At 43.0% G+C, this 24729-nt stretch overlaps 1 protein-coding gene across 1 annotated transcript; it reads left to right on the top strand.

Moving 5' to 3' along the window:
- Nucleotides 1-1490: 1490 nt before the first annotated feature.
- RPE65 (retinoid isomerohydrolase RPE65) lies at nt 1491-21081 on the top strand. Its single transcript, XM_034779374.1, has 14 exons — nt 1491-1534; nt 3274-3356; nt 4886-5036; nt 6340-6447; nt 6549-6690; nt 9318-9465; nt 9823-9904; nt 10380-10512; nt 10628-10767; nt 12623-12752; nt 18157-18271; nt 18370-18464; nt 18569-18680; nt 20733-21081. Exons 1-14 carry the CDS (start codon nt 1524-1526, stop codon nt 20882-20884), a joined length of 1602 nt encoding a protein of 533 aa, XP_034635265.1. The 5' UTR covers nt 1491-1523; the 3' UTR covers nt 20885-21081.
- Nucleotides 21082-24729: the final 3648 nt, after the last annotated feature.

Consider the following 24729-nt stretch of genomic DNA (forward strand, 5'->3'; position numbering starts at 1 on the left):
TCCCATTGATCTGGGATAAGGTGCTACTCACCATGAATGGTTGTATAAACTAGCCGGTAATCATTCTGTGGCAAAGATGCATCGGTATGTTCCATCCTGTTTAAGGAGATGTGGTGCCATGTGACAGCACAGTCACTAGAGATGGTTTTCCAATAGAAATATGTCTGCTATAGTGTTGACCCATGCAGGAGTTTGGTCGATGTATGATAGGCACCAGTCTGTTCTAACAGAGATATGTGTGCAGGCAGTCAACAGGCCATGTGCATGGAATATGTTCGCTAAGACATAGTTCCCAGCCGGGAGTAATGAAGCAGCAGTGTGTTCTGAGTTTGCATGCCTGTGGTTAAGAGGATATGCCATTTTTATTCTAGGTCTAAGTTGTTTAGCTAGATATTATACCATTAAATCAGGCTAAGCACTGCATGGAAGTGAAGAGACCCTTCTGTTTTATGTTGATAAGCAAGACACAGTAGCAAGACAAAAGGTACAGACAGTCCCTGACCCACAGTACCTGAACTATCTTATTCTTACTATGGGGAGTACTGCACGGGCTTAGGTAACATGATTTGCTTAAGGTATTATCTACTGCAGTGTAGCAAGTTTTTAAGGCCAGTCACAGTACAGCAGTCAGTGGCAGGCCCAACATGAGGGGGGAAACAGATGGTAGCAGATGCGTGGTACACTGAGGCTAGGAAGAGAAGTCATCCATGGCACAAGGATGGGGGATGGAATTAGGAGCAGGTAGATGTGGGAAGTGGTCAGTGCTCAATCAGAATGTGGTGGGGATCGGAAGTGGATCAGTAGCGAAGTGGCAGACTCACCAGGAATAGTACATAAGATTATTAGCTAAACACCGATATTGCATTTTTTATCTATAGATATCCAATGGCTTCACAAAGAAAAGTAAGTGATGTTATCCTCCTTTTACAGACAGGGTCACAGATACAGAGAAATGAAGAGACTTGCCCAAGGTCACACAGCAGGTCAGTGGCAAAGCTGGGAAGAGAATCCATGATCTCCTGATGCCTGGTCTAGTGCCTGATACACAGGACCACAAAGACTCCCTGGGGGGTAGAGAGAGAGAATTCTTTGTCCCTCAGCTGTGCACTGGGAGACTGTTTCCTTGCTGCTCAGATCCAGCAGCGCCATGCACAGAGCCAGTCTGAGTGGAGGTGGTGGTGAAGGGCAGAGCACGTTACAGACTGTGTGACTCAAATGCACTCTCTTTCCCTTCTTGTTTCTTTGTAATCCATTTCTGCTTGGGAAGGAATTAGGTCTCTGGAAAACATTCAAAGACTTTGTTGTGTGAACAGCAATACAAATAATAAATAAAGGGTCAGGAGGATTTCAGTGGTGAAAGCAACTTCTGTTCCCTGGTACAAGCTGATTGGTTGGGATGATTTCCTTGAAGCTATTTCTCCCTTCAGTAGGACTTACCACTCATATAAATACCCAGCACATAGTTCTGACTTCCACACTTCGCAGTTGGCTCTGGAAAGCTCAAATCCTTGATCAGGGAGAAAATGTCCAGCCAGTGAGTATCCCTATAGGCTTTTCTCTGGACTAGAGACTCGGTGCTTATTATTAATGTAGTAATTGTATTACAATAGCCCCTGGAGCCCCCGTTCTCAGGAAGGGCCCCTTTTTGTGCTAGGCACTGTACAAACAGAGTAGCAGACTGTCCATGCCCTGAATAGCTTTCTCTCTAAATAGAGGACATAGACATGCGGGGGGAGGAGGGGGACGGAAGGCGAGGGAGATAAAGCACATGAGCGGAGGAAGCAATGTAATAGGATGCAGATATCAAGTTAGTGCCACAATTGTTTGATTGTTTGTTTTTAAACTTATTTGGTGGAGTTTTGCTGGGAGGGAATTAGCTAACCAGACAGAGAAAAGAAGGGAGATGATACTAAGGGAAGGGGAGCATGGAGGGAGGCTGAAGGGAAGAGACTGCGGGGAAAGGGGGAAGCAAACAGCCAGTCAGCACAGAGGAGAGTTTTCCCTTCTATTGAGTGCTGATGATGCCACCAACTTCTGAAGGTGCCTGCTACAGCTGCTTATCGCTGCTCCTACTGGCTGGCTCCTCCCAGGAGATTTCCTTCCCCAAATTCAGATGGCTGAAGTGGGGGGGCATATGAAGCCTGATATCAGCTCTCCCCTCCTATGGGGAGTATTGGGGGAAGGAGTTATACTGTCTGGCTCCCTCCTCTATGGTGCAGCTGGATCTGCTGGATTTACTAGATACCTGAACATACGTACTGTGATTATTGCACGTAGCATCTTGTTGCAGCTTGTTAGATTCTCAGAAATGGAAACCCACTTCAGAAGTTGCAGTATATGGGAATAATTCAGCACTCTGCTCTCTAAGGAGCAATGTGATAGTTGTCATAAGCAGGGACTGACAGGGGACCTCCAGAGCTGAAACCATAAGTCTCCACAACATGTGCTAAAGAGCCACGCTCTGTAGCAGTTGGCTGTAGCAGACTTGCATCCTTAATGCATCAGGGAACACAGAGGGGGAACGTTACAGTAGCACTGAGAGAAGGTGACCAGGTCCTAGAGAGCGGGCTGCATCAGAGTCAGGGAGGAATTTCAGTCTGTGTTTAGGGGTGCAGTATATTCTATCTATGCTAATGTGGGTGTGCAGATTGTTCAGGGGGGGTTACAGTCTGAGTAGGGGGGGCAGGAGGCTGGTCTGCACCTCTGGATGAGAGGGCAGGGCAGTGCAGTGCGGAGTATAGTCTATATTAGAGTGCCTTGGATATTGTAGTCTGTACTTGGCAGGAGGAGAATCAAGTGTATGATTCTTAGCCAGACACACACATTACAGTTGGCAGCAAACAGCTGGCCTGGAAAATAGAACTTGTGACTCTTGGCACTAAAATCACAGCCCACTTCCCTGACCTCAGGGTTTCTCTTCCATTGCCAATAGTATTAGGGCTTTGCCCTGTTGCAGAGCAGCCACCAGGGGCTGAGGCATTCACAAACATTAGTTCAGATCTGATGCCCAGCAGTGAAATCACATGATGACGCTCACTCTCTTTCTTCAGAGTCTCTGTGTTATTTTTAATCAGTTAATGCAGCTCATCAGGCTTCCCTCGGTTCCATTCAAACCTTCATTCTTCTGAGGGCCACTTCTTCTCCTCAAGCTGATTGTGCAGCTTTGTTAAGAGTTTGTGTGTGTGAGTCAGAAACTATCCCATCTAGAAACAAAGCCCTGTAACTCTGACACATTTCCAGAGCTCTTATCTAAGCTTTCTTAAAACCTTTCAGAATTGAGCACCCAGCTGGTGGATACAAGAAGCTTTTTGAGACCGTGGAGGAATTGGCTGCACCAGTAACTGCTCATGTCACAGGTTTGTGCATTTCTAATGCTTTCCTTTCACGCTTCCTCGGAACCCGGTGCTTCTCCCCAGGGTCACTGCATGCTGCTCACCTGATCCCGGGGTGCTGCACTGTAAGGTAAATGGGTTAAAAAAAAAAAAAATAAATAAAAAAAAATAATGGAGATATCCCATCTCCTAGAACTGGAAGGGACCTTGAAAGGTCATCGAGTCCAGCCCCCTGCCTTCACTAGCAGGACCAAGTACTGATTTTGCCCCAGATTCCCAAGTGGCCCCCTCAAGGATTGAACTCACAACCCTGGGTTTAGCAGGCCAATGCTCAAACCACTGAGCTATCCCTCCCCCCATGTCACGGGGGCAGGAAGTACAGTGGCCTGTACATCTCAGGGTAGTGGAAGCAGGTGCTGCTGGACAAGCCCAATTTCCCTTTATACCCTGTGCTGTGATCCCATCAGATCTCTTAATCAAGCTGAGTCATTACCAGGACAGACCTGTAGGAACACCTAACAGCTGAAGAAATAATACTGACAGTTCCATAGGTCACATTCTTTTCTGAGAGTCAGTACTGAAATAATGCATGGCCCAGTTTGCTGTTAGGAAGCACTGGACTGCTGGAGGTAACATCTTTCGGAGACATAAAACCTGACCTCTTGTGGTCATTTAATGATCCCATGGCATTTCTGTAAGAACAGGGATGGTAACTCTGCTGTCACACGCCAGCTTTGAGAGCAATGTTCTTCCTAAAATTGGCATTCTGCCTGTAAATTTCTCTTGCATCTTAACACGTGTGCAGTATTCTTCTTCACCTTTTGTCCAGAACTATTGTGTGGTATTACTGTGCAATCTTAAGTAGTTGCTGCGTTTCACCTCAGAGGAGGCTGTATTTCCGTGGTGGATGAAGTAATCCCTCTATAAAGTTGTACATCAAACTAGTTAGGTTTGTAAGGTGACTTGGGATCCTGTATAATGGAAGATCATTATACACCTCTACCCCGATATAACGTGACCCGATATAACACGAATTCGGATATAACATGGTAAAGCAGTGCTCTGGGGGGGCGGGGCTTTGCACTCCGGCAGATCAAAGCAAGTTTGATATAACGCGGTTTCACCTATAACGCGGTAAGATTTTTTGGCTCCTGAGGACAGTGTTATATCGAGGTAGAGGTGTAGTTTTAATTGAGAATTCAAATCCATAGCTCACTCTTATACTAAATTCTAAGTTCCTTTCGTTTTTAAAACTTGAAGAGGAGGTGGAAAGAGATTGGAATTCAATAGATATTAAAAAAAATCTTCTACATTAAAAAACAAAATCTGCTCCTTTGCATAATAACAATTTGCTGATTTATTTAGTTCCATACTTGGGTTTATTCTATTAAGTCTGCAGAATAAGAAAAAAACTGATCTCAGACATTGCAAGAGCCCAGTATTCCTTTTTAAAAGAAGAGATGAATAAACATAGGGAGAACTCAGATTGAAAGAGGGATGGTGCACTTGGAATTAGCATTCACAAAATTACCTCTCGATTACCTTTCCTATAGGCAGGATTCCCATATGGCTTACAGGCAGTCTGCTTAGATGTGGGCCTGGCTTATTTGAAGTTGGTTCGGAACCATTTTATCATTTGTTTGATGGCCAAGCGCTTCTTCATAAATTTGACTTTAAGGAGGGACATGTCACATACCATCGCAGGTAAGTGCAAAACATCAAAGCAAATATAAAGAGATAAAATACAAAATGTTAGGGCCACATTCTGCCCTCTGACGCCTGCAGGATTCACCTTGACTTCAAATCGGTTAGCTGATTGTAAGATCTCTAATGCTGGGATTATTATAATTTGTTAATAATGGTAACATCATCATATTTATGCTTAGCACCAACATAACACTTTCCATTTAAAGATTACAGAATACTTGCATTTTGCAAGTGGATCATTTTACAGATGAGAGAACGGGTAAAGAAGGAAGTTAAGTGACTTCCTCTGAGTCAGTGACAGAGCTAGGACTCATGATTCTCAATCCCAGGTTTTAATCACTAGACAAATCTGCCTTCCTTTAGTTAAATAAAGTCCTCTGTGAAAATTGTTGCAATGTCCTACAGCAATGGTCAAAACCCTGTTACTTAGCCTCTTGTTAGTGCAGAGTTTTGGACCATTACTGTAGAACACTGTTGTCGTTCTTAATCAGGGGTTCTATGCTTGCACCCAAAATTTACTGCCACTTTATATTCGACAAAGTATATAAGTACCTGTTTCAATTTGGCAGGATCAGCATTTGTTTGATATTGAAGGTCCAGAGACTTGACTGGTATTCAAGCTGATCAATCCAGGATACAAGATGATTAGGGCTGGTTGAAAATTTTCCATTGAAACATTTTTCAACAGAAGGCATTTTTAGTGGAGAGTGTCTGTTTTCCTTGAAGTGTGTGCGTGTGTGAGAAAACCAAAAACTGAACATTCTGTGGGTTTTGGTCAGGCAAAATCTGCCAAAAACCAAAAAAATTCAACTGAAAACTGAACAGTTTAAAAAATAATTCAGTTTGGGGGTTTCCATTTTTTGTTGAAAAGTTGAGACTTTCCAAGGAAAAAAACCTCTGTCCAGGTCTGAATAGGACATCTGAGCTTGCAAGGAAGACATGACTGATGCCATTCTGGAAAACCACTAAGAAAAGTCTCAAGTCTGCAGTCCTTAGGCAAAATTCCCATTAAAGTCAAAATCTAAGACGGGTTCCAGTTTACCTGGTCATCAACTTCCCAGGTGTTTCCCATGTCTGAGCATTTGGGAAGTGAGAGAAGCAGGTTTCAGAGTTGTATACTCTTGAAATGTGACATGACCCTCTTGATAGCAGTAATATGTTTATGAAACTCAGCTCTTTAAACTTCACATCAAGTTTCATTTAAATATTTTAGGGATTAGTTGTTGTTTCATTATATAATACTGTAGCCATTTTTGTCATCATGTGCATTACATCCCTTCTATTTCTTTGCTTTCTCTAGATTCATTCGGACTGATGCTTATGTAAGAGCAATGACTGAGAAAAGAATCGTGATAACTGAATTTGGCACCTGTGCTTACCCTGATCCATGCAAGAACATATTTTCCAGGTGACTGAGAAAGTTGCATGTTGTAGGAGAGTGACAGGTTTTTGGTGTCATGGTTTGAAAGCCCCACTGTCATTGATCATTTGTTGACTTTGTTTGCCTAGGTTTTTTTCATACTTCAGAGGTGTGGAGGTCACTGATAATGCCCTGGTTAATGTGTACCCAGTGGGTGAAGATTACTATGCCTGCACAGAGACCAACTTTATCACCAAGATTAACCCAGAGACTTTGGAGACAATCAAGCAGGTAGATATTTGTACTTAGGGTATGTCTACACTACCCACCGGATCGGTGGGCAGTGATCGATTCAGCAGGGATCGATCTATCACGTCTAGACTAGACGTGATAAATCGACCCCCAAGCCCTCTCCCGTCGACTCCTGTACTCCAGCGCCATGAGAGGCACAAGCAGAGTCGATGGGTGAGCGGCAGCAGTTGACTCACCGCGGTGAAGACACCACGGTAAGTCGATCTAAGTACATCGACTTCAGCTACGTTATTCACGTAGCTGAAGTTGTGTAACTTAGGTTGATCGCCCCCAGCGTAGACCAGGGCTAAGAATTTAAAAATGTGGAGGAATGAAAAATAAAATGAAGACTATCAGCAGCACATTACAGATGGGTAATATCCAAGGTATTACCTGGAATGGGCAGTTTTAATAATGATCTCAACTAGCTTGATCATTTATTAAAGTGGTTCTGAGACATCATGGAAAATGGGACAATGTTCTCTTCACAGCATGCTGCCTACATCATGCTTGCAGATGGAAATAGGATCTTTGTTTTAAAGAGTTTTCTCTGCTCCTCTTATTAATTCCTCCCTTGAAATCAAAGGATTCTGTTAAAATTCTGCCTTACAAACTGTGACCAAAGTGCATCTTCATGTACAAAGTAGACACCTGTGCAGGTGAGGAGTGTGACTGGGATCCATGACCATGGCTGATGAAAAATGAAAGGCCAACTCTACAGATAACAGTGATGTCCATGGGCCTATTCACAGCAGAAAGCAGTATGCCAATCATGTTTGCAAGACTGGGCCCTAAGCTAGGTGCACCTGCTGTCGATCTGTCTAAGTACTTGTAGACTGTATTATCTAAGCACGTCAAATAGAAATGAATTTACTGCACCTCTTTATTATTATTATTATTATTATTATTATGGCTGGCTTAAAATTTTCCATTGAAATTGTTTTTCAATGGAAAATTGGGTTTTCACCACAAAATTACATGTTTCATAAAGAAGTGTCTGCTTTCCATGGAAAATGTCATTTTTATGTCAAAATATTCTGGCCAAAAACCTAAACTTTTCAGCTGAAAACTGAGTTTGGCTACAAATGAGCATTGTGGTGCTTCACGGAAGCTGTAGTTTGCTCCTCGTGGTTCCATTTCTTCTATGGGCTGGGATCCCCAGTTGAACTACATCTCTCATAATGCACCATAGTCAGGCACTCCATGTTCCACAGCTTCTCCTCACCAAAAAGTGAGACTGTGAGGCATTATGGGAGATGTAGTCCAGTTTGAGGGTCCAGCCCACATAGGAGAATAGGGATATGAGGAGCATAGCTCCCATGACATACTACAACCCACATTTGCAGCCAGCATCTTTTGATTTCCAGTTTTCACCAAAAACATAAAAGATTTTCCATGGACATTTTGACAAAAATTAATATTTTTTGTTTGTGTCAAAAATGTTCATGGGGTAAAAAAAAACTGGATCTGTTCTATCATCCTCTTTTTGGAGATGGGAAACCGAGGCACACAGAGACTAAGGTTGGCATTTTTCAAAGGATTCTCAGAGTTGAGTGCTCAAAATCCAATGAAATTCAGTGGGTGTTGGGTGCCGTCCTCCCTTCAGTGATTTGTCCACACAGGAAGTCTGTGTCAGATGTCCAGTTCAGTGCCTTTATCCCAAAGCCATCCTCCCCGTAGGACCTCGTTTGAGTAGCATGGCAATGAAGACACAGCTAGTGAGCAATCCTTAGTATGAGCCAGTGACTGCCATTCAGCCATGTGCTAATGGAGTCCCAGTGCTCTGGTGACAGGGCAAAATGTTCACTGGACACACAATTGTACTGCCGGTCTCTGGCCCCCTGGGTGGAGCCATCGTTGTGCTTATTGGCTTGCTGTCTGTTTTGCCAGGATATTTTGTTTTTGTAATGGCTGTCACAAGAACAATATTCCTGTGCAGCCACCTGCAAATCTGAGTGCATGAGCTGATACAGACTTTGCAGACCCTGGAAAGTAGCACCAGAGTTAAGGTGAAGGGGGCTGCTTTAATCTTAGACATTACGATCAGGTCCCTTACACCCATTTATACCACTGCAGAATGGAAATATGAGCACACCTCCATTTTCACTTTCTTCTGGCACTCCACTCCACCCCATCCCCAATTTAGCGGACCTTTCAGTAGCTCATAGAGGGATTACAGCAGGATACAAATCACATTTCTATGTCAAGGCCGAGAATTGAATCTAGTGTGTTGTTTCTTTGATCAGAGCTAGAGTTTTTGGGAAGGATTCTGACCCCCCCAAGTGGAGAGATGCAGAACTGTCTCTAACCTGAATGCCATCTTCAACAGCTTATCCGTGAGACATTAAAGCAGTTTTTTATTTTTAAACTCTTTGCCTTTGGACCTCACAGTTCTACATACAGAACTCCTCTTGACTTAAATGGGAGTTGTGTGCATGCCATTGCTGCTATTTCTCTAAATATTTGTAGATGATTTACCTCGAGGTGTGAAATGAGAACATTCCTTAGCTAAAATAACAGGACACTCCCAAGCCAAGTACTTCATTACATTCATAATGATAAGTATATACCTCCTCCAGATAAAGCTTATGATTCACCCCAAGTCACCTCTCTCTCTCATTCTTCAGGTGGACCTTTGTAAATATGTTTCAATCAATGGCGTAACTGCTCACCCCCATATTGAAAACGATGGGACGGTTTATAACATCGGCAACTGCTTTGGAAAAAATTTTGCAATTGCCTACAATATTGTACGGATCCCTCCACTGCAAGCAGGTTAGTTTATATATTGCTTAAAAGCAATGTCTGTGCCCTTCAGACATTCAGGCTGTAGAAATCCCTTCAGGTGCCGAATTAATCTGTTACCTTTGTACGTTGCATCATTTTTCAGTATTCAGATGATTTTTTTATTTGATTTTTTCTTTTCTGTCCCTTCCTTATCTAACTACAAATTTTTATAAGAAACTTTTTACAGATGTTGTTCTTTAAAAAGACAGTACATGTTATTTTCAGAGAATAATACTTCTCGTGTTAAAGGCCAAAAACTTTCCTAGCTAACATTTTGTAGCATGGGCTTACTGAGCCATTCCTGGGGCAGCTTCCATAATCATTTAAATACTATTTTTATTTCAGACAAGAAAGATCCAATGAACAAGTCCGATGTGGTTGTGCAGTTTCCTTGCAGCGATAGATTTAAACCTTCCTATGTGCACAGGTAAATTGTAGGCCATTTCTGTAAACAGCACAATGAAATATATAAACCAGTTCTGTATGCAGCAAAGTGAGACTTTCTTGCTGTGAAACCTGTATTTCATACCTTTGAGCCACATTGGAAAACAGCCATTTCTAGCAGAGAACCCACTGTCATTTATGCAAATAACACAAAAGGTATAACTGTCCTGTGATGTGGACAGATATATTTTGCACAACATTTGATTGGTTTTTTTAAACCTGCTTTATTCAAACGCTCTTGCTGTTTTATACCTGGGAAGCAGAACTGCTAAGCATGCAGTAAACGACAGCTAACATTAAGAATTTGCAGATATCAGGAGGATTATGTTCCAATAACATTAAACTGACTTTTAAATGAAGCAGCCACTATTTGACAAGCTACCATTCTGTGTATAAACATACTGTTGTCAGAAATCACCACAAGCAAACTTACAAGCTCCAACTGTATTTCTGAACAGCTTTGGGCTGACTCCAAACTATATAGTGTTTGTGGAAACACCAGTGAAAATTAACCTGCTCAAATTCCTTTCTTCTTGGAGTCTGTGGGGAGCCAACTACATGGATTGCTTTGAGTCTAATGAAACCATGGGGGTAAGTGAAATTGCATTGCATTGTTACATACTGGCCACATGTGAGGTTGTGTCATGTTAAATATACCTCCACTATTTCTCATGTGCCAAAAGCAAAATGCTTCTTTGTTTTCCAGGTCTGGCTTCATGTAGCAGATAAAAAAAAAGGAAAATACCTCAATATCAAATACAGGACCTCGGCCTTTAACCTCTTCCATCACATTAATACCTATGAAGACAATGGATTTCTTATTGTGGATCTCTGCACCTGGAAGGGGTATGTAAGAGCGCTCAAGTGATTGCCGGCAGGGCTATTGGTAAATACAATCTAGAGATGTGCTGAGAGAAATCTTGCACTGAGAAGGGGATGGGATGGGCAACCTAATGGGTCTTTCCCGTATCTAATTGCTATTATTTGGGGCCTGATTCTCGGTGATTGACATTTAGTGAGATTTTTGTCATTTTCTTCAATCAGAGTAGGATTGCAAACCAGGAATGGATGGATGATTTTGTCATCCAAGGCTATAAATCCATTCTGACTGAAAAAATACCTGGCTTATCTGGATAATCCAGCAGCAAGTTTGTTTTCTAAGGAACCAGGGATAACCACTACACTGAGGGTATGTCTACACTGGAAATGCAAGTCGACCTATATTAAGTCGATTTACAGCCACTTCGGTAATTACTGTGGTAGTGCATGTCCACACTACCCTTCTTGGGTTGGTGGTGCACGTCCTCACAAGGAGCATTTCCACTGACCTAAGAGCCCAGTCTCTCAGCTCCGCTGGCAGCTGCCTGCCAGGAGCTCAGCTGCCCCACAGTCTCCCGGGCTCCTGGAGGGCTGCCCCCCCGCATCTGGTCCCTGTTCCCCGTTAGGAGCGAGGAAAGCTGCCTGGCGCTTCTCCCCTCCCCATTCCCTGCTGGAAGCTGCCCCGGGCTTCTTGCCCCCAAGGAGTGGGGTCCAGCTGCCCTCGCTTCTTGGGCCTCCCATACCCCCCACCTGCTCCCCACCAGGAGCTGGGCAGCCTTGTCAATTTCACGGCTCATCCAGTCATGAAATTGACAAGGCTGCCTGCCTCCCAGCAGGCAGGGAGGTGAGGAACCCCAGCTGCCTTATGTCAACCTAACTGTGTAGTGTAGCCCAGCCCTTAATAATTTTGACCTGGAAGTATCTAAGTATAATCAGTTTTAAAGCAGAAACTGTAGTGACATCTCCTCATAAAGTACTGCGATGCTGTGATCTGGTTAAGGAAAATAAGTTGGCAGACTGATTTTTTTGTTCAGACTAAAAAATAACTGGGTTTCAGGGCAAATGTTAATTTTTAAAAGCAAAATATTATTTTCCTGAAAGTGATAGAATTTTGTGGCTGTGTGACTGTTTCATTACAATATGTGAAAAATCTTACTTTTTGATGTCAGTTCCTGCAGGGCACTTAGGTATTAGCAATGAAGTAAGGCTCTGATTCCCCTAAGCTGACCCACAAGAAATGGGATCTGTCTGTGGGGAATCAGCTTCCAGGGTCAGGGCTTAAAGCAGGACCTGCTTTTCAACTATCTTCTTTCAGAATGTTCATATTGATCACTTTTGGTTTACACAGATGTTCAGTTACTAGTGTGTGCGGAGGATTTTGTGAAGTTTTTATAACTGATTTACCAGTGCTTTCAGTTCACTGTTAACTTTAGTAGATGGTATTAATTGTTGAAATACCTCTGCCACTGCTAGTCCAATGGGCACAAGTCTGGATTAATTTTGTCAGGATGATAGGCAATAGTCACAGAAATACAGAAATAAATCTGTCAGCATAGACTTTAACTTTCCAGCAGTGATTCTGCACCCTGGCCACTCAAAACTTCATGGTGACAGCAAGTGCAGAAGTGGGATTATCCTGCTCCAAAAGCAGCTAACTCTATAGAGCCTGTGACATGCAGCAGAACAGTTCTTAATTCCATCCATTAGAGAACAGTGCTGTGCACACGCAACATCCCCCCAAAGAACACTGCATCAGGAGCCCTAACAGATCTTGCTGTTCCCTTGTTGCGGGCGTGGGAATGAACACGTGCATTTTGACCTCTTCTCTCTAAAATGACACACAATTGTTCTGGCTCTTATTTCTGATTCTATCTTTGTGCAGGTTTGAGTTTGTTTACAATTATCTGTACTTAGCCAATTTGCGGTCCAATTGGGAAGAAGTGAAGAAACATGCAGAAAAAGCTCCTCAGCCCGAAGCTCGCAGATATGTCCTTCCCTTAAACATTGACAAGGTAACAGTTCGACTGGGCTATGCACATTGGGAAGTTTAACTACATTCAGTTCTCTGAAATGCTACAGCCTCCATGGCTCCTGCAAATCTGTTGCAGGCTGTTTTCAGTCTAACTGAGTTTACATTTCTTTTGAAGGAAAAACCCCTTAAAAATCTGTCTTCATACAAATATAGAACTACCCAGCACTTTCTAACCGTGTCTGTCCCACAGAAAGTTCCCATGTATTGCTTTCCAAGTTAGAGAAGTGGAAGGTGTAAGTGCAGTTCTTCCATAACACTGGTCTACAATTTTTGAGAAGTCGTCTGCTTCAGAGATAAAATGTGCTATTTATTATGTATTTTGATGTGCTGAATTCAAATATGACCATTAAAACAACTGATTGGCTACTGTTTCTAAGATATTTAAGTTTTTACATTTTATGTCAATGTATATTGTGTAGATAGTAGAGTTTTAATCATAAATTGTAAACCTAGGTCTTTTCATGTGTTTATGGTTGCTTTACATGATAATATTTCACCTGTCCTGTCTATGTAACACTTTAAAAATCAGCAAAAGGGTTATATAAATAGAATTTATTATGAAACAAAAGGCAAAAACCTGTTATGTACATAGTTTAGTCCTATTCAGTATCTACTCGGCGCTTCTTGGCTTGTCTCTTGTATTCATTAAATGGAGCATCTCTTGTCACTGTCCAGCAATAGTCTGCAAGCATTGATGGGCTCCATTTGCCCTGATAGCGTTTCTCCATTGTTGCAATGTCCTGGTGAAATCGCTCGCCGTGCTCGTCGCTCACTGCTCCGCAGTTCAGTGGAAAAATATCTAGATGAGAGTGCAAAAAATGTATCTTTAGTGACATGTTGCAACCAAGGCTTTTGTATGCCTTGAGGAGGTTTTCCACCAACAACCTGTAGTTGTCTGCCTTGTTGTTTCCGAGAAAATTTATTGCCACTAACTGGAAGGCTTTCCATGCCGTCTTTTCCTTGCCACGCAGTGCATGGTCAAATGCATCATCTCGAAGAAGTTCATGAATCTGAGGACCAACAAAGACACCTTCCTTTATCTTAGCTTCACTTAACCTTGGAAATTTTCCACGGAGGTACTTGAAAGCTGCTTGTGTTTTGTCAATGGCCTTGACAAAGTTCTTCATCAGACCCAGCTTGATGTGTAAGGGTGGTAACAAAATCTTCCTTGATTCAACAAGTGGTGGATGCTGAAGACTTTTCCTCCCAGGCTCCAATGACTGTCGGAGTGGCCAATCTTTCTTGATGGAGTGGGAATCTCTTGCACGACTATCCCATTTGCAGAGAAAACAGCAGTACTTTGTGTATCCAGTCTGCAGACCAAGCAAGAGAGCAACAACCTTCAAATCGCCACAAAGCTGCCACTGATGTTGGTCATAGTTTATGCACCTCAAAAGTTGTTTCATGTTGTCATAGGTTTCCTTCATATGGACTGCATGACCAGCTGGAATTGATGGCAAAACATTGCCATTATGCAGTAAAACAGCTTTAAGACTGGTCTTCGATGAATCAATGAACAGTCTCCACTCATCTGGATCGTGAACGATGTTGAGGGCTGACATCATACCATTGATGTTGTTGCAGGCTACAAGATCACCTTCCATGAAGAAGAATGGGACAAGAGCCTTTTGACGGTCACGGAACATGGAAACCATAACATCACCTGCCAGGAGATTCCACTGCTGTAGTCTGGAGCCCAACAGCTCTGCCTTACTCTTGGGTAGTTCCAAATCCCTGACAAGGTCATTCAGTTCACCTTGTGTTATGAGGTGTGGTTCAGAGGAGGAGGATGGGAGAAAATGTGGGTCCTGTGACATTGATGGTTCAGGACCAGAAGTTTCATCCTCTTCCTCTTCCTTGTCTGACTCAAGTGAGAATGATTCTGGTCCATCAGGAACCGGCAGTCCTTCTCCGTGGGGTACTGGGCGTATAGCTGATGGAATGTTTGGATAATGCACAGTCCACTTTTTCTTCTTTGACATACCTTTCCCAACTGGAGGCACCATGCAGAAGTAACAATTGCTGGTATGATCTGTTGGCTCTCTTCAAATCATTGGCACTGCAAAAGGCATAGATTTCCTTTTCCTGTTCAACCACTGGCAAAGATTTGTTGCACAAGTGTTGCAGCATATGTGTGGGGCCCACCTCTTGTCCTGATCTCCAATTTTGCAGCCAAAATAAAGGTGATAGGCTTTCTTAACCACAGTGGTTATACTGCACTTTTGTGATGCAAAAGTCACTTCACTACAAACATAGCAGACGTTATCTGCACTGTTCACACAAGTACGAGGCATCTCTGCTCACTTTGGCTAAACAGAAATGTGTCCCTTTGCAAAATCAAACACTGACAAATAAGAGAGCACGACACTGTATGATTTCTAGAGCTGATATAGGGCAATTTGTTCAGCAGAGTGATGTAAGCTTCATTATGATTGCATCATCCATGACTTCTAGGAATAACATGATGCAATTCATATCATGTATGACGCAATACCAGCTTCAGATTTCATCATTCATTGTTTTGCCTAAAAAGCAAGTACTGTCCAAACCCAGTCATAGATTTATTCATAGATCCAGTCAAAGATGTATTTTAGTCATTTCTGGTTTAAATTGAGATCCCTTCCCTTTATAACTCACTTATCCTCCGCCATTCCCAAGTCAAGGGTCGTATATGCTGACCCAATAGCATATCTTGAAAACTAGAGCCAATCAACAATTTTAAGCATCATTTTCGTTCTCAGTGACCCAGAATTAGTAAAGTTTGACTACATTTATTTCAGAAGCATTTTGGCTGTAGAGCAGTGTAATAGGCTATTTTCCAGGAGATGTAGTATGTTGATTGGAGCTGGGTGAATAATTTGTCAGCCATCTTGTTTGCTAGAGTATTTGCATAGAGCAGACACAGCTGGAGTGAATTTCTGGATGAAATCCATTCCCAGCCCCTGGTCTGGTGTTGGGATTCTGACACGACCAGCCTCAACACAAGGTTTGTGGCCTCTGAATTTACACACCAAGCAGCTTGTGTTGGACAAGTTTGTTCTACTACTCCCTTCTAATCCACTATCTTCAGAGTAGCTGCAGACAGGTGCTGGAAAATTTTTATAGTGGGGGTGCTGAGAGTCTTTTAACCAAACTGTAAACCTTGAATATAATGGAAACCACTTCAAGCCAAGGGGTGCAGCAGCACCCCAAGGTCCAGCACCTATGGCTGCAGAGCTAATTTCCCTGGCTAACAGAGTGCTGAGGTCCATTGTGAATCTGCTCCTCCTGTGCCCCCCACCCCAAATAGATTTTGTAAAGCAGAGGCCCTTACATTTCACCCTTATTGTTCTAGATGATTTTTAAAACTAATCTTTGCTCTCAATCCTGACTGTGTTGAGAACAGACAGGGGTGATACTTCCAATCAAGTAAATTGGCCTCAAAGCAGTGAATTTCAGTGGCACTATATATCATACACCTCATATAATTTAATTAAAACATACATGTACATATGTCAGCACTTAATTACCTCAGGATAACTTTAGGGAAGATTCTCAAGAAGAATTAGGCCCTTGTGTTCCATTGCCTTTCAGTGAACATTGGGTACCTAACTTCTCTTTGTGAAACCTCTCCCCTAAGGACCAGTGGCCTGATTCTGATCTCATGCCAATGTAAATCCATTGGTTCCTGATTCACACTTAAATAACAGACCAAAATTTGGCCCCAGCTTTCTCTTTGTTTCCTTTCTTTTAAGGAAAACAAAATGTGGATTTTGCTCATGATCAGATATAGTGCAGCAGAGCCTTATAAATTTATACTAGCCAATGGGAAACCCGTGTGAATTCACGAGTTGGGAAAATGAGCCGGTAAATCCCAACTGAAAAGTCAAGGATACTGAACTGCAGGTTGTACTTCGTTTATTTGTTTTGGGAACTATATCTTAGTTTCAATTCTGTCCTGAGACTTCATAGTATGCTGGGAAATATACAGTTATATGTTTTGTAAAACTAATGAAGTCTTATGGAGATGAGCTCTCATTAAAGCACCTTGCTGTTAAGTGTTAACTGAGAAACGGAAAGAGACAGCCATTTTGTGTAGGTGAATTATAAATTTTGCTGCTTAGCAAGGTTCTACTGTACAGTAACTCTGCACTTAACTTTGTCCCAGTTAACATTGTTTTGTTGTTACGTTGCTGATCTATTAGGGAACAAGCTTGTTTAAAGTTGTGCAATGCTCCCTTATAATGTCGTTTGGCAGCTGCCTGCTTTGTCCACTGCTTGCAGGATTCTCTGGAAGAGCAGCCCCTCCTCGTGGGGATTAGCACCAGGGGGAGCTGGCAGGCCCCCATCCCCATCAGTGCCCCTAAATTCCCTTTACGGCCCAGCAGCAGTTCAGCTGTCCCTCCTCCCTGCCATGCTGCTCCTGCCCTGCCCTCTGCCTTGGAGCTGCTCCCAGGAGCTTCCTGCTTGCAGTGTGTGTGTGTGTGTGTGTGTGTGCTGATATCAGGATGTCCCCCCGCTCCTTTCCCCCCCACTCCGTACCCCCCTCTCCACAAAGCGGAAGAGGGGGACAGGGCTCTGGGACAGAACGGAGGGAGCTTGCTGGAAGCTGTTGCTGACTGTCTGAACCGGCTGATCTGCTTAAAAGAGCAATGTACTTGAAGTGGGGTCAGTGTACTTAAAGGGGCAATGCACATCTCTCTCTCTCTCTCTCTCTCTCTCTCTCTCTCATGCATGCATCCCCCTGCACTTTGGAAAGTCAGCACGTGTGCAGCCGTGCATGTGGTGCGCTCCAGCTGGATAGTGTGGGCTCATCATCATGTTCAGTTTTTGCAGGGAAGTGTTTGTAGCTACTGCCCTGCATCTATTGTGTTTCCTCCCTCCTGCCTCAGTCCATGCTGCCTTGTAGAGTGTGAGGCTACATTAACAACAGCGTATTAACCCTTGAGGGCTCGGCCGAGTGCTAGTTCATCATTTAGCAGCAAGGCATTCCCTGGGAAATATCCCACCCTCTGACTCCACCACCTCAACCAAGCTTCACACTCATTCATTGCCATGTACAATATTAAACGGTTTGTTTAAAATTGTTTAAAACGTATACTGTATATGTATAGAATATCTTTTGTATGGCGAAAAAAATTTCCCTGGAACCTAGCCCCCCCCCATTTACATTAATTCTTATGGGGAAATTGGATTCGCTTAACATCGTTTTGCATAAAGTCGCATTTTTCAGGAACATAACTACAACGTTAAGCGAGGAGTTACTGTACGTCACTAACTGCATTGCAGGTGTGCAAAAAAAAATAAACATTAGACTGTGTGTGGTGCAAAAATGCAGAAAATAAACAGCGTTTGGAATGCAGTTGTTTCTTTGTTTCTCAAAACCTGTTGCTTCTTTGTTCTAGGCCGACACGGGTAAGAATTTAGTCACCTTGCCCTACACAACAGCAACTGCAACTCTGCACAGTGATGAAACCATCTGGCTGGAACCAGAGATTCTTTTCTCTGGGGCTCGCCAAGGTAAGATGTTAATTCTGAACCTCAGCCAGAGGCAGCAAAAGCAGTTTACTAAATCCAAAACCCACTAATCCCAGCAAATGTGTGCTCTCATTTTCTAGCCTTTGAGTTTCCACAAATCAATTATAAGAAATATGCTGGAAAACCCTATACGTATGCATATGGCCTTGGATTGAATCACTTTGTTCCAGACAGGGTAACTATTGATATTCTAATGAGGACACGTTTGACTTAAGGCATGTTATTTTAAGGCAAAATTAACAAGGAGCAGTACTGAGATGATTTTTCTCCCTTTTGCAGCTTTGTAAGCTGAATGTTAAAACGAAAGAGACTTGGGTGTGGCAGGAACCAGACTCATATCCATCAGAGCCTATCTTTGTTTCACATCCAGACGCCTTGGAAGAGGATGACGGTAAATGATTTTAGATTATGTTTACTTTTGTTCAATTAGATTCTTTTATAAGTTTGTATCCACTGACCCAGGGACCCAGAGCTATCTTGAATGCCAAGTCCTTTAGATGCACAGTCAATAAATTGCCAAGTGAAAGAGAGGCATCAAGCAGCGAAGTGCCATAACAACACTGAGGCACTCAAAGTGTGCCCCAAACAAGGGTTGTTTTCATTACTGTGAAGCAGAACTGTCTAAAACAATTGGGAGGAGTTTCTGAAAATAGACCAGAGCCCAAGACTGAGGAAGCAAGAGTTCTAAGGTGTTGTGAATTTGTCCCTGCTCTTGAGCATTTCTATCAGGAATTACAATATTAGAAGCAATTCCAATAGCAGAGTTTTATGAAAATATAAACCTAAGAACAAATGTCATTATAGTTTTAATGTGGGGGGGAGAGGAGTGAGTTTAGTGGTTGTGTACGTGTAGGATGCAAAGCACCCCACTTGCACAAGGCATAATGCAAGCTGGATCTGTGCAGCCATACTCCTGCGCCCCAATACTGAGTGTCAGCAGCAGCACTAGTAAAGGTAAGGAGCTATCCCGATGGTTTCCTGTATCATCCTGTCTCCCAAAATATGGTTAAAAGACATTGGGGGAAATCCTGACCCCATTGAAGTCAACAGTTAAATCTCCCATTGACTTAGTGGGTGAAATTTTGATTCCATTTATGTGCTCAATTCACGAAAGCATTTACGCATATGCTTAACTGCTATTTACTTAAATAGAACTTAAGCACACGCTTGCATGCTTTCCGGAATTAGAGAACATCAGCTCTGGTTCAGTGCTTACATTTTTACAGACTTTGTCCCAAGAGTTTTGACATTGTTCTTTGGTGCTGCAGCACCTGTCTCTGCCCCCAGGAGTCACTGATAATTTTTTGGTATCTTAGTGACTTTGTTTTCCATGCATCAGTATTTTTGTTTCTTTGCACCAGGTGCTTGTTTCTCATGTTTCAGTATTGCTGTGGCACTCTGCTATCAGCATGTGGGCTTAATGTACCAGTGCCTGAGTTTAAGGACACTGTCAGCAGTTCCTGCCACTTGCATGGAGACAGATTGAAACTCAGTGAAGAGGGCTAGTTGGACTCAACGGAGTGATAGGCAGAAGGAAATAGGGCCTTCACGTCTCATGCTCTATCCTGCTTCGACTGGCTGCCAAAAAAAAAAATCTTAAGAGGTAGGGGAGTTCTGCCCATCTTGCACTTCAGCCCAGAAGTGAGGATCAGAAAAGTAGAATTAAAATAGGGCTATGACTTTCATGTTGAGTTTTCTGTGACTTGAGCCCCCGGCACCTGGGAGCTCTAGGGTCCCTGCCACCCATGCCAACCCCGCAGCACCAGATCATGGAGCACCGCAGCCAGCAGGGGTGCCCTGGAGCTCCAAGCAGAGCTACCGCAGGTGGCGGGGATGCTCTGAGCTTGAAGTCACCAGTGGCGTGGGGACCCTGCAGCTCCCCATTTTGTCATGCATATTTTTAGTAAAAGTCACGGATAGATCACGGTCTTCCATGAATTTTTCTTTATTGCCCATGACCTGTCTGTGACTTTTACTAAAAATATGCATGACAAAATCTTAGCCTTAATTATAAGGCAAATAATTTTCCCTTTCTACTTCTAATGTGATATGAATTCTACTGAGGGTCAATTGTCACAGGATCTTACAATATCATTTTTATGGTCACCTTGAGAATAAAGCTCTGCTTTTAAAACATTGTATACAACTGGGCTGCAGCTGCCATGCTATAGCGAACCTGCCTCAGAAATCAGAAAAGCACTGGCTTATTGGAAAAGCAAGTAAAAATCCAGAATGCTTTCTGAAGAAGAAAAGCCTTTTCCTTTCAATAACAGTTTTATGGCCTCCATGCTTTTAGTAATAGCTATGCTCTGCCAGGATTCTGGAAGTAACTGATAGTTTTGCCACTCACAGGTTAGTGGGTGCCCGCGTTAGAGCCTAGTGTGGTGCCTTGAATGCCATGTGTTTTTTGTTTATATAAATCATATTTACTTCTGCTTGCTAGGTGTCGTTCTGAGTGTAATTGTTAACCCTGGCGCAGGACAGAAGCCTGCCTATCTACTGATCCTGAATGCAAAGGATATGAGTGAAGTTGCCAGGGCTGAAGTGGAGATGAATATTCCTGTTACCTTCCATGGAATGTTCAAAAGATCGTGACGATTCTCTTCAGTGCACTTATCGTAATTTGCTTTTTTGACTTTGAAAAGGTACATTTCTAGTTACAAAACTCCAATATTCTATGTTCCTTCAATGTCTGATTTGTAAAACTCATTAAGCCTGAAAATTTCATTTTTCTTGATGTTTGCGGTATTTTTGTTTTGTAGCTGTGTTGGTCCCAGAATTTAGAAAGACAAGGTGGACTAGGTAATATCTTTTATTGGACCATCTTCTGTTGGTGAAAAAGACAAGCTTTCAAGCTACACAGCGCTCTTTAGGTCTGGGAAAGGTACTCAGAGTGTCTCAGACCTAAAGAAAAGCGCTGTGCAGCTTGAAAGCTTGTCTCTATCAACAGAAGTTGGGCCAATAAAAGATATTACCACCTTGTCTCTCGCTTTTCTTGATGGTCACTTAAGTATTCTCTCATCAGATTTTTCAACCTTGCAAACTCATTGACAGGATTTTAAAATGAGCCGCATCGAGCATTTTAAAACTTAAAAGAATGGTTCTTTACAGAGTTAAACTTTGGGGCAGAGATGCAGTTGAAACAGTACTATGTGAAATTCAGTGTGTTGTAGATTCAATAAACATCAGTGGAACAAGCTCAAGAGTGTCTTCTAATGACTGCTTTATGAGGAGACTATTTTATCCTGTATACAAATTTATTAATTTGACTAAATTCCAGTTCACTGTATTAGTTTTCTAAAACGCAGTATTTTTGAGTGGGGCCACCATAAATCCATCCAAGTTGTCGACTGTCCTTCCTGTGGCTGTTTTTGAGAACCAGGATCCATCTATGAGGCAGTAAATCCATGCCTTTGAGACACAGCATTTTCTCCATTGATAACACGCACACGCCAAAGAAATTTTGAAAGCTGCAGCCAACAAAGTAGCAGTTCACGTTCGCCCTGCACCCTTCAGTTAAGGAGCAAGTCCCCTTTCCAAGCATTATAGCAGTCAGTATGAAAGAAAATCCCCCACCTTTCTCCCCTCTTCTCCTAATTTTGGGAGCAAAACCTTCCTGATGCTTCAGGTAGCAGGAGGTTTGCATACGTGACCAAAATTAAAATCCAAACTTAATTTAAAGGACGTTTGGATTTAAATATTGGCCACTTGCTTGCCGGGTGAAAGTACTCTTATGACTCTCAGAAGTCCTGCCAGCCTCCAAATCAATATAATAATGTGCCGTCAGCTAAGTTTGGTATTTGTACAGTAACCCCTCGCTTAACGTTGTAGTTATGTTCCTGAAAAATGCGACTTTAAGCAAAACAATGTTAAGCGAATCCAATTTCCCCATAAGAATTAATGTAAATAGTGGGGGTTAGGGTCCAGGGAAATTTTTTTCAACAGACAAAAAACTATATATTATATAGATATACACACTGTATAGATTTTAAATAAACAATATAATACTGTTCACAGCTATGATGATTGTGAAGCTTGGTTGAGGTGGTGAAGTTAGAGAGTGGAAGAGGGAGGGATATTTCCCAGGGAATGCCTTGCTGCTAAATGATGAACTAGCACTCGGCTGAGCCCTCAAGGTTTAACACGTTGTTAATGTAGCCTCTCACACAAGGCAGCACGAACACGAGGGAGGGAGGGACCATAGCAGACAGAGATAGACACACACCTTGTGTGTGTGAGAGAGAGATGCACACTGCCCCTTTAAGTAAGCTGACCCGCTCTTAAGTGCCTTGTCTTTTTAAGTGGATCAGGAAGTTGAGACAGCAACTGCTGCCCCAACCTCTCTGTCTCTCTCTGTCCGTGTCCCCTCCCTGCTCTATATGGAGAAGAGATAAGCGGGGTGCAGGAGCAGGGGGACACCCTGACAGCCCCCCACCTTCACCCCCCAGCACAGCAAGCAGAAGTCTCTGGGAGCAGCTCCAAGGCAGAGGGCAGGAGCAGCATATGGCAGAGGGGGGAGGGACAGCTGAACTGCCGGCAATTGATAGCCTGCTTGGCGGCTACAACACAGGGAACTTAGGAGTGGGGAGCTGCTAGGAGGGGCTGCCTGTCCACCCTAGTTACAAGCCCCCACCAGCTAGCTGCAGTGGGCTGCTCTTCCTGCAAGCAGTGGACAAAGCAGGCAGCTGCCAAACAACGTCAGAAGGGAGCATTGCGCAACTTTAAACGAACATGTTCCCTAATTGATCAGCAACATAACAATGGAACAATGTTAGTTGGTACGACTTTAAGGGTATGTCTATACCCAGCCGCTAGTTCGGCGGCTGGCAATCGAACTTCTGGGTTCGACTTATCGCGTCTTGTCTGGACGCGATAAGTCGAACCCGGAAGTGCTCGCCGTCGACTGCGGTACTCCAGCTCGGCGAGAGGAGTACCGCGGAGTCGACGGGGGAGCCTGCCTGCCGCGTGTGGACCGAGGTAAGTTCGAACTAAGGTACTTCGAACTTCAGCTACGTTATTCACGTAGCTGAAGTTGCGTACCTTAGTTCGATTTGGGGGTTTAGTGTAGACCAAGCCTAAGTGAGGAGTTACTTATTTGATGCAAAGATCCAGAAGGCTATATGAAAAATAAAGCTATTACAGTTCATAACTGAGGTACCTGCTAGCAGCCAGCTTCTGGGTAAAATATAGCATTATTTGACTCTGAATTCCTGGAATTCTGTGCCAGAACTGACAAACTAGTTATATTAAATAACTAGAACACTATTCATTATGTAAACATTTTATCTTTTGATGTTAAAAGTAATATTAAAGCTGGAATATTATCTCAGACCCTGAGCTGAAGTAATATTGTCTGTTAAAGCTTTGTTATCCCAGAACTTACTATAATTTCTTGTCACTGTCAAAACTCCTATGTGAGATGCATTTAGCTCCTGCTTTCTTAGCACATACAAAAGATGCAAAGAAAAGGTTTTTGTCCTAAAATTTTCTACTTATTTGCAGAATAGGTCTCCAATTCTTAGGAGGCCAGGGGGGCTAGTTAAATTGCCCCACATTGCCCTGCTACGATACCTCACATTCCATGGGGAAAGACTGCATCTAGAGTTTTCAGATAACCTGCCAAATGGATTCTTGACCTTTACTGAACAGAGACAAAAGTGCCAATTCCAGGACTAGTTTCTCTGAGGTCTCTTTCAACATTGATTCATTTCACATAGGCCAAACAGCCTTCAGATTGTAACAGCTTTCAGTTAGCAACCTGGGCTGGAGGAAGGTCTACTAACAGTACTTAGGTCATATCATATAATACTTTTGCAGCCAGATCTCAAAGCACTTTACAAAGGAGTACATCATTATCATGACTATCCAGATGAGGAAACTGAGGTACAGAAAGATGAAATGACTTGCCACGTAGGCAGGAGAGCTGGAAACAGAACCCAGGGCTCCTGTCTCCCAGGTCAGTGCCCTATTCGCTGACTCACCATGTGTCCTTTAACTAACTGAACACCTAGCACTGACTAAATGTTACCCCAACAGTATGGAGAGACTAGATCTCTGAATGTTTGGTCTGATTAAAAGTCAACGGAAAGACCCCCGTTACATTTAGAGGGCACTGGATCAGACTCACAGTGATGCAGATTATTTATAATGTATCATAAAAGACAATTTCAAAACAAACTAGTTCAGAAGCAAGAAGGATCCCTTCAGCTCCTATTTACACTGACGAATGCTGAGAAGTTTGACAGTATAATACATGGGTGGGCAAACTTTTTGGGCTGAGGGCCACAGCTGGGTATGGAAATTGTATGGTGGGCCATGAATGCTCATGAAATTGGGGGTTGGAGTGTGGGAGGGGGTGAGAGCTCCAGCTGGGGGTGCAGGCTCTGGGGGGGGGGGCAGAAATGAGGAGTTCAGGGTGTGGGAGGGGGCTCGGGAAAGGG

Source organism: Trachemys scripta, chromosome 8 (assembly GCF_013100865.1).
Source record: "Trachemys scripta elegans isolate TJP31775 chromosome 8, CAS_Tse_1.0, whole genome shotgun sequence".
Lineage (NCBI taxonomy): Eukaryota > Metazoa > Chordata > Testudines > Emydidae > Trachemys > Trachemys scripta.

Bases quoted from the DNA above. Each gene is read 5' to 3' on its own strand.
- RPE65 (XM_034779374.1), top strand. The intron at 10,768-12,622 runs GTATGTAAGAGC...ATCTTTGTGCAG, and splicing joins GATCTCTGCACCTGGAAGGG to GTTTGAGTTTGTTTACAATT. The intron at 18,272-18,369 runs GTAAGATGTTAA...CTCATTTTCTAG, and splicing joins TTTCTCTGGGGCTCGCCAAG to CCTTTGAGTTTCCACAAATC.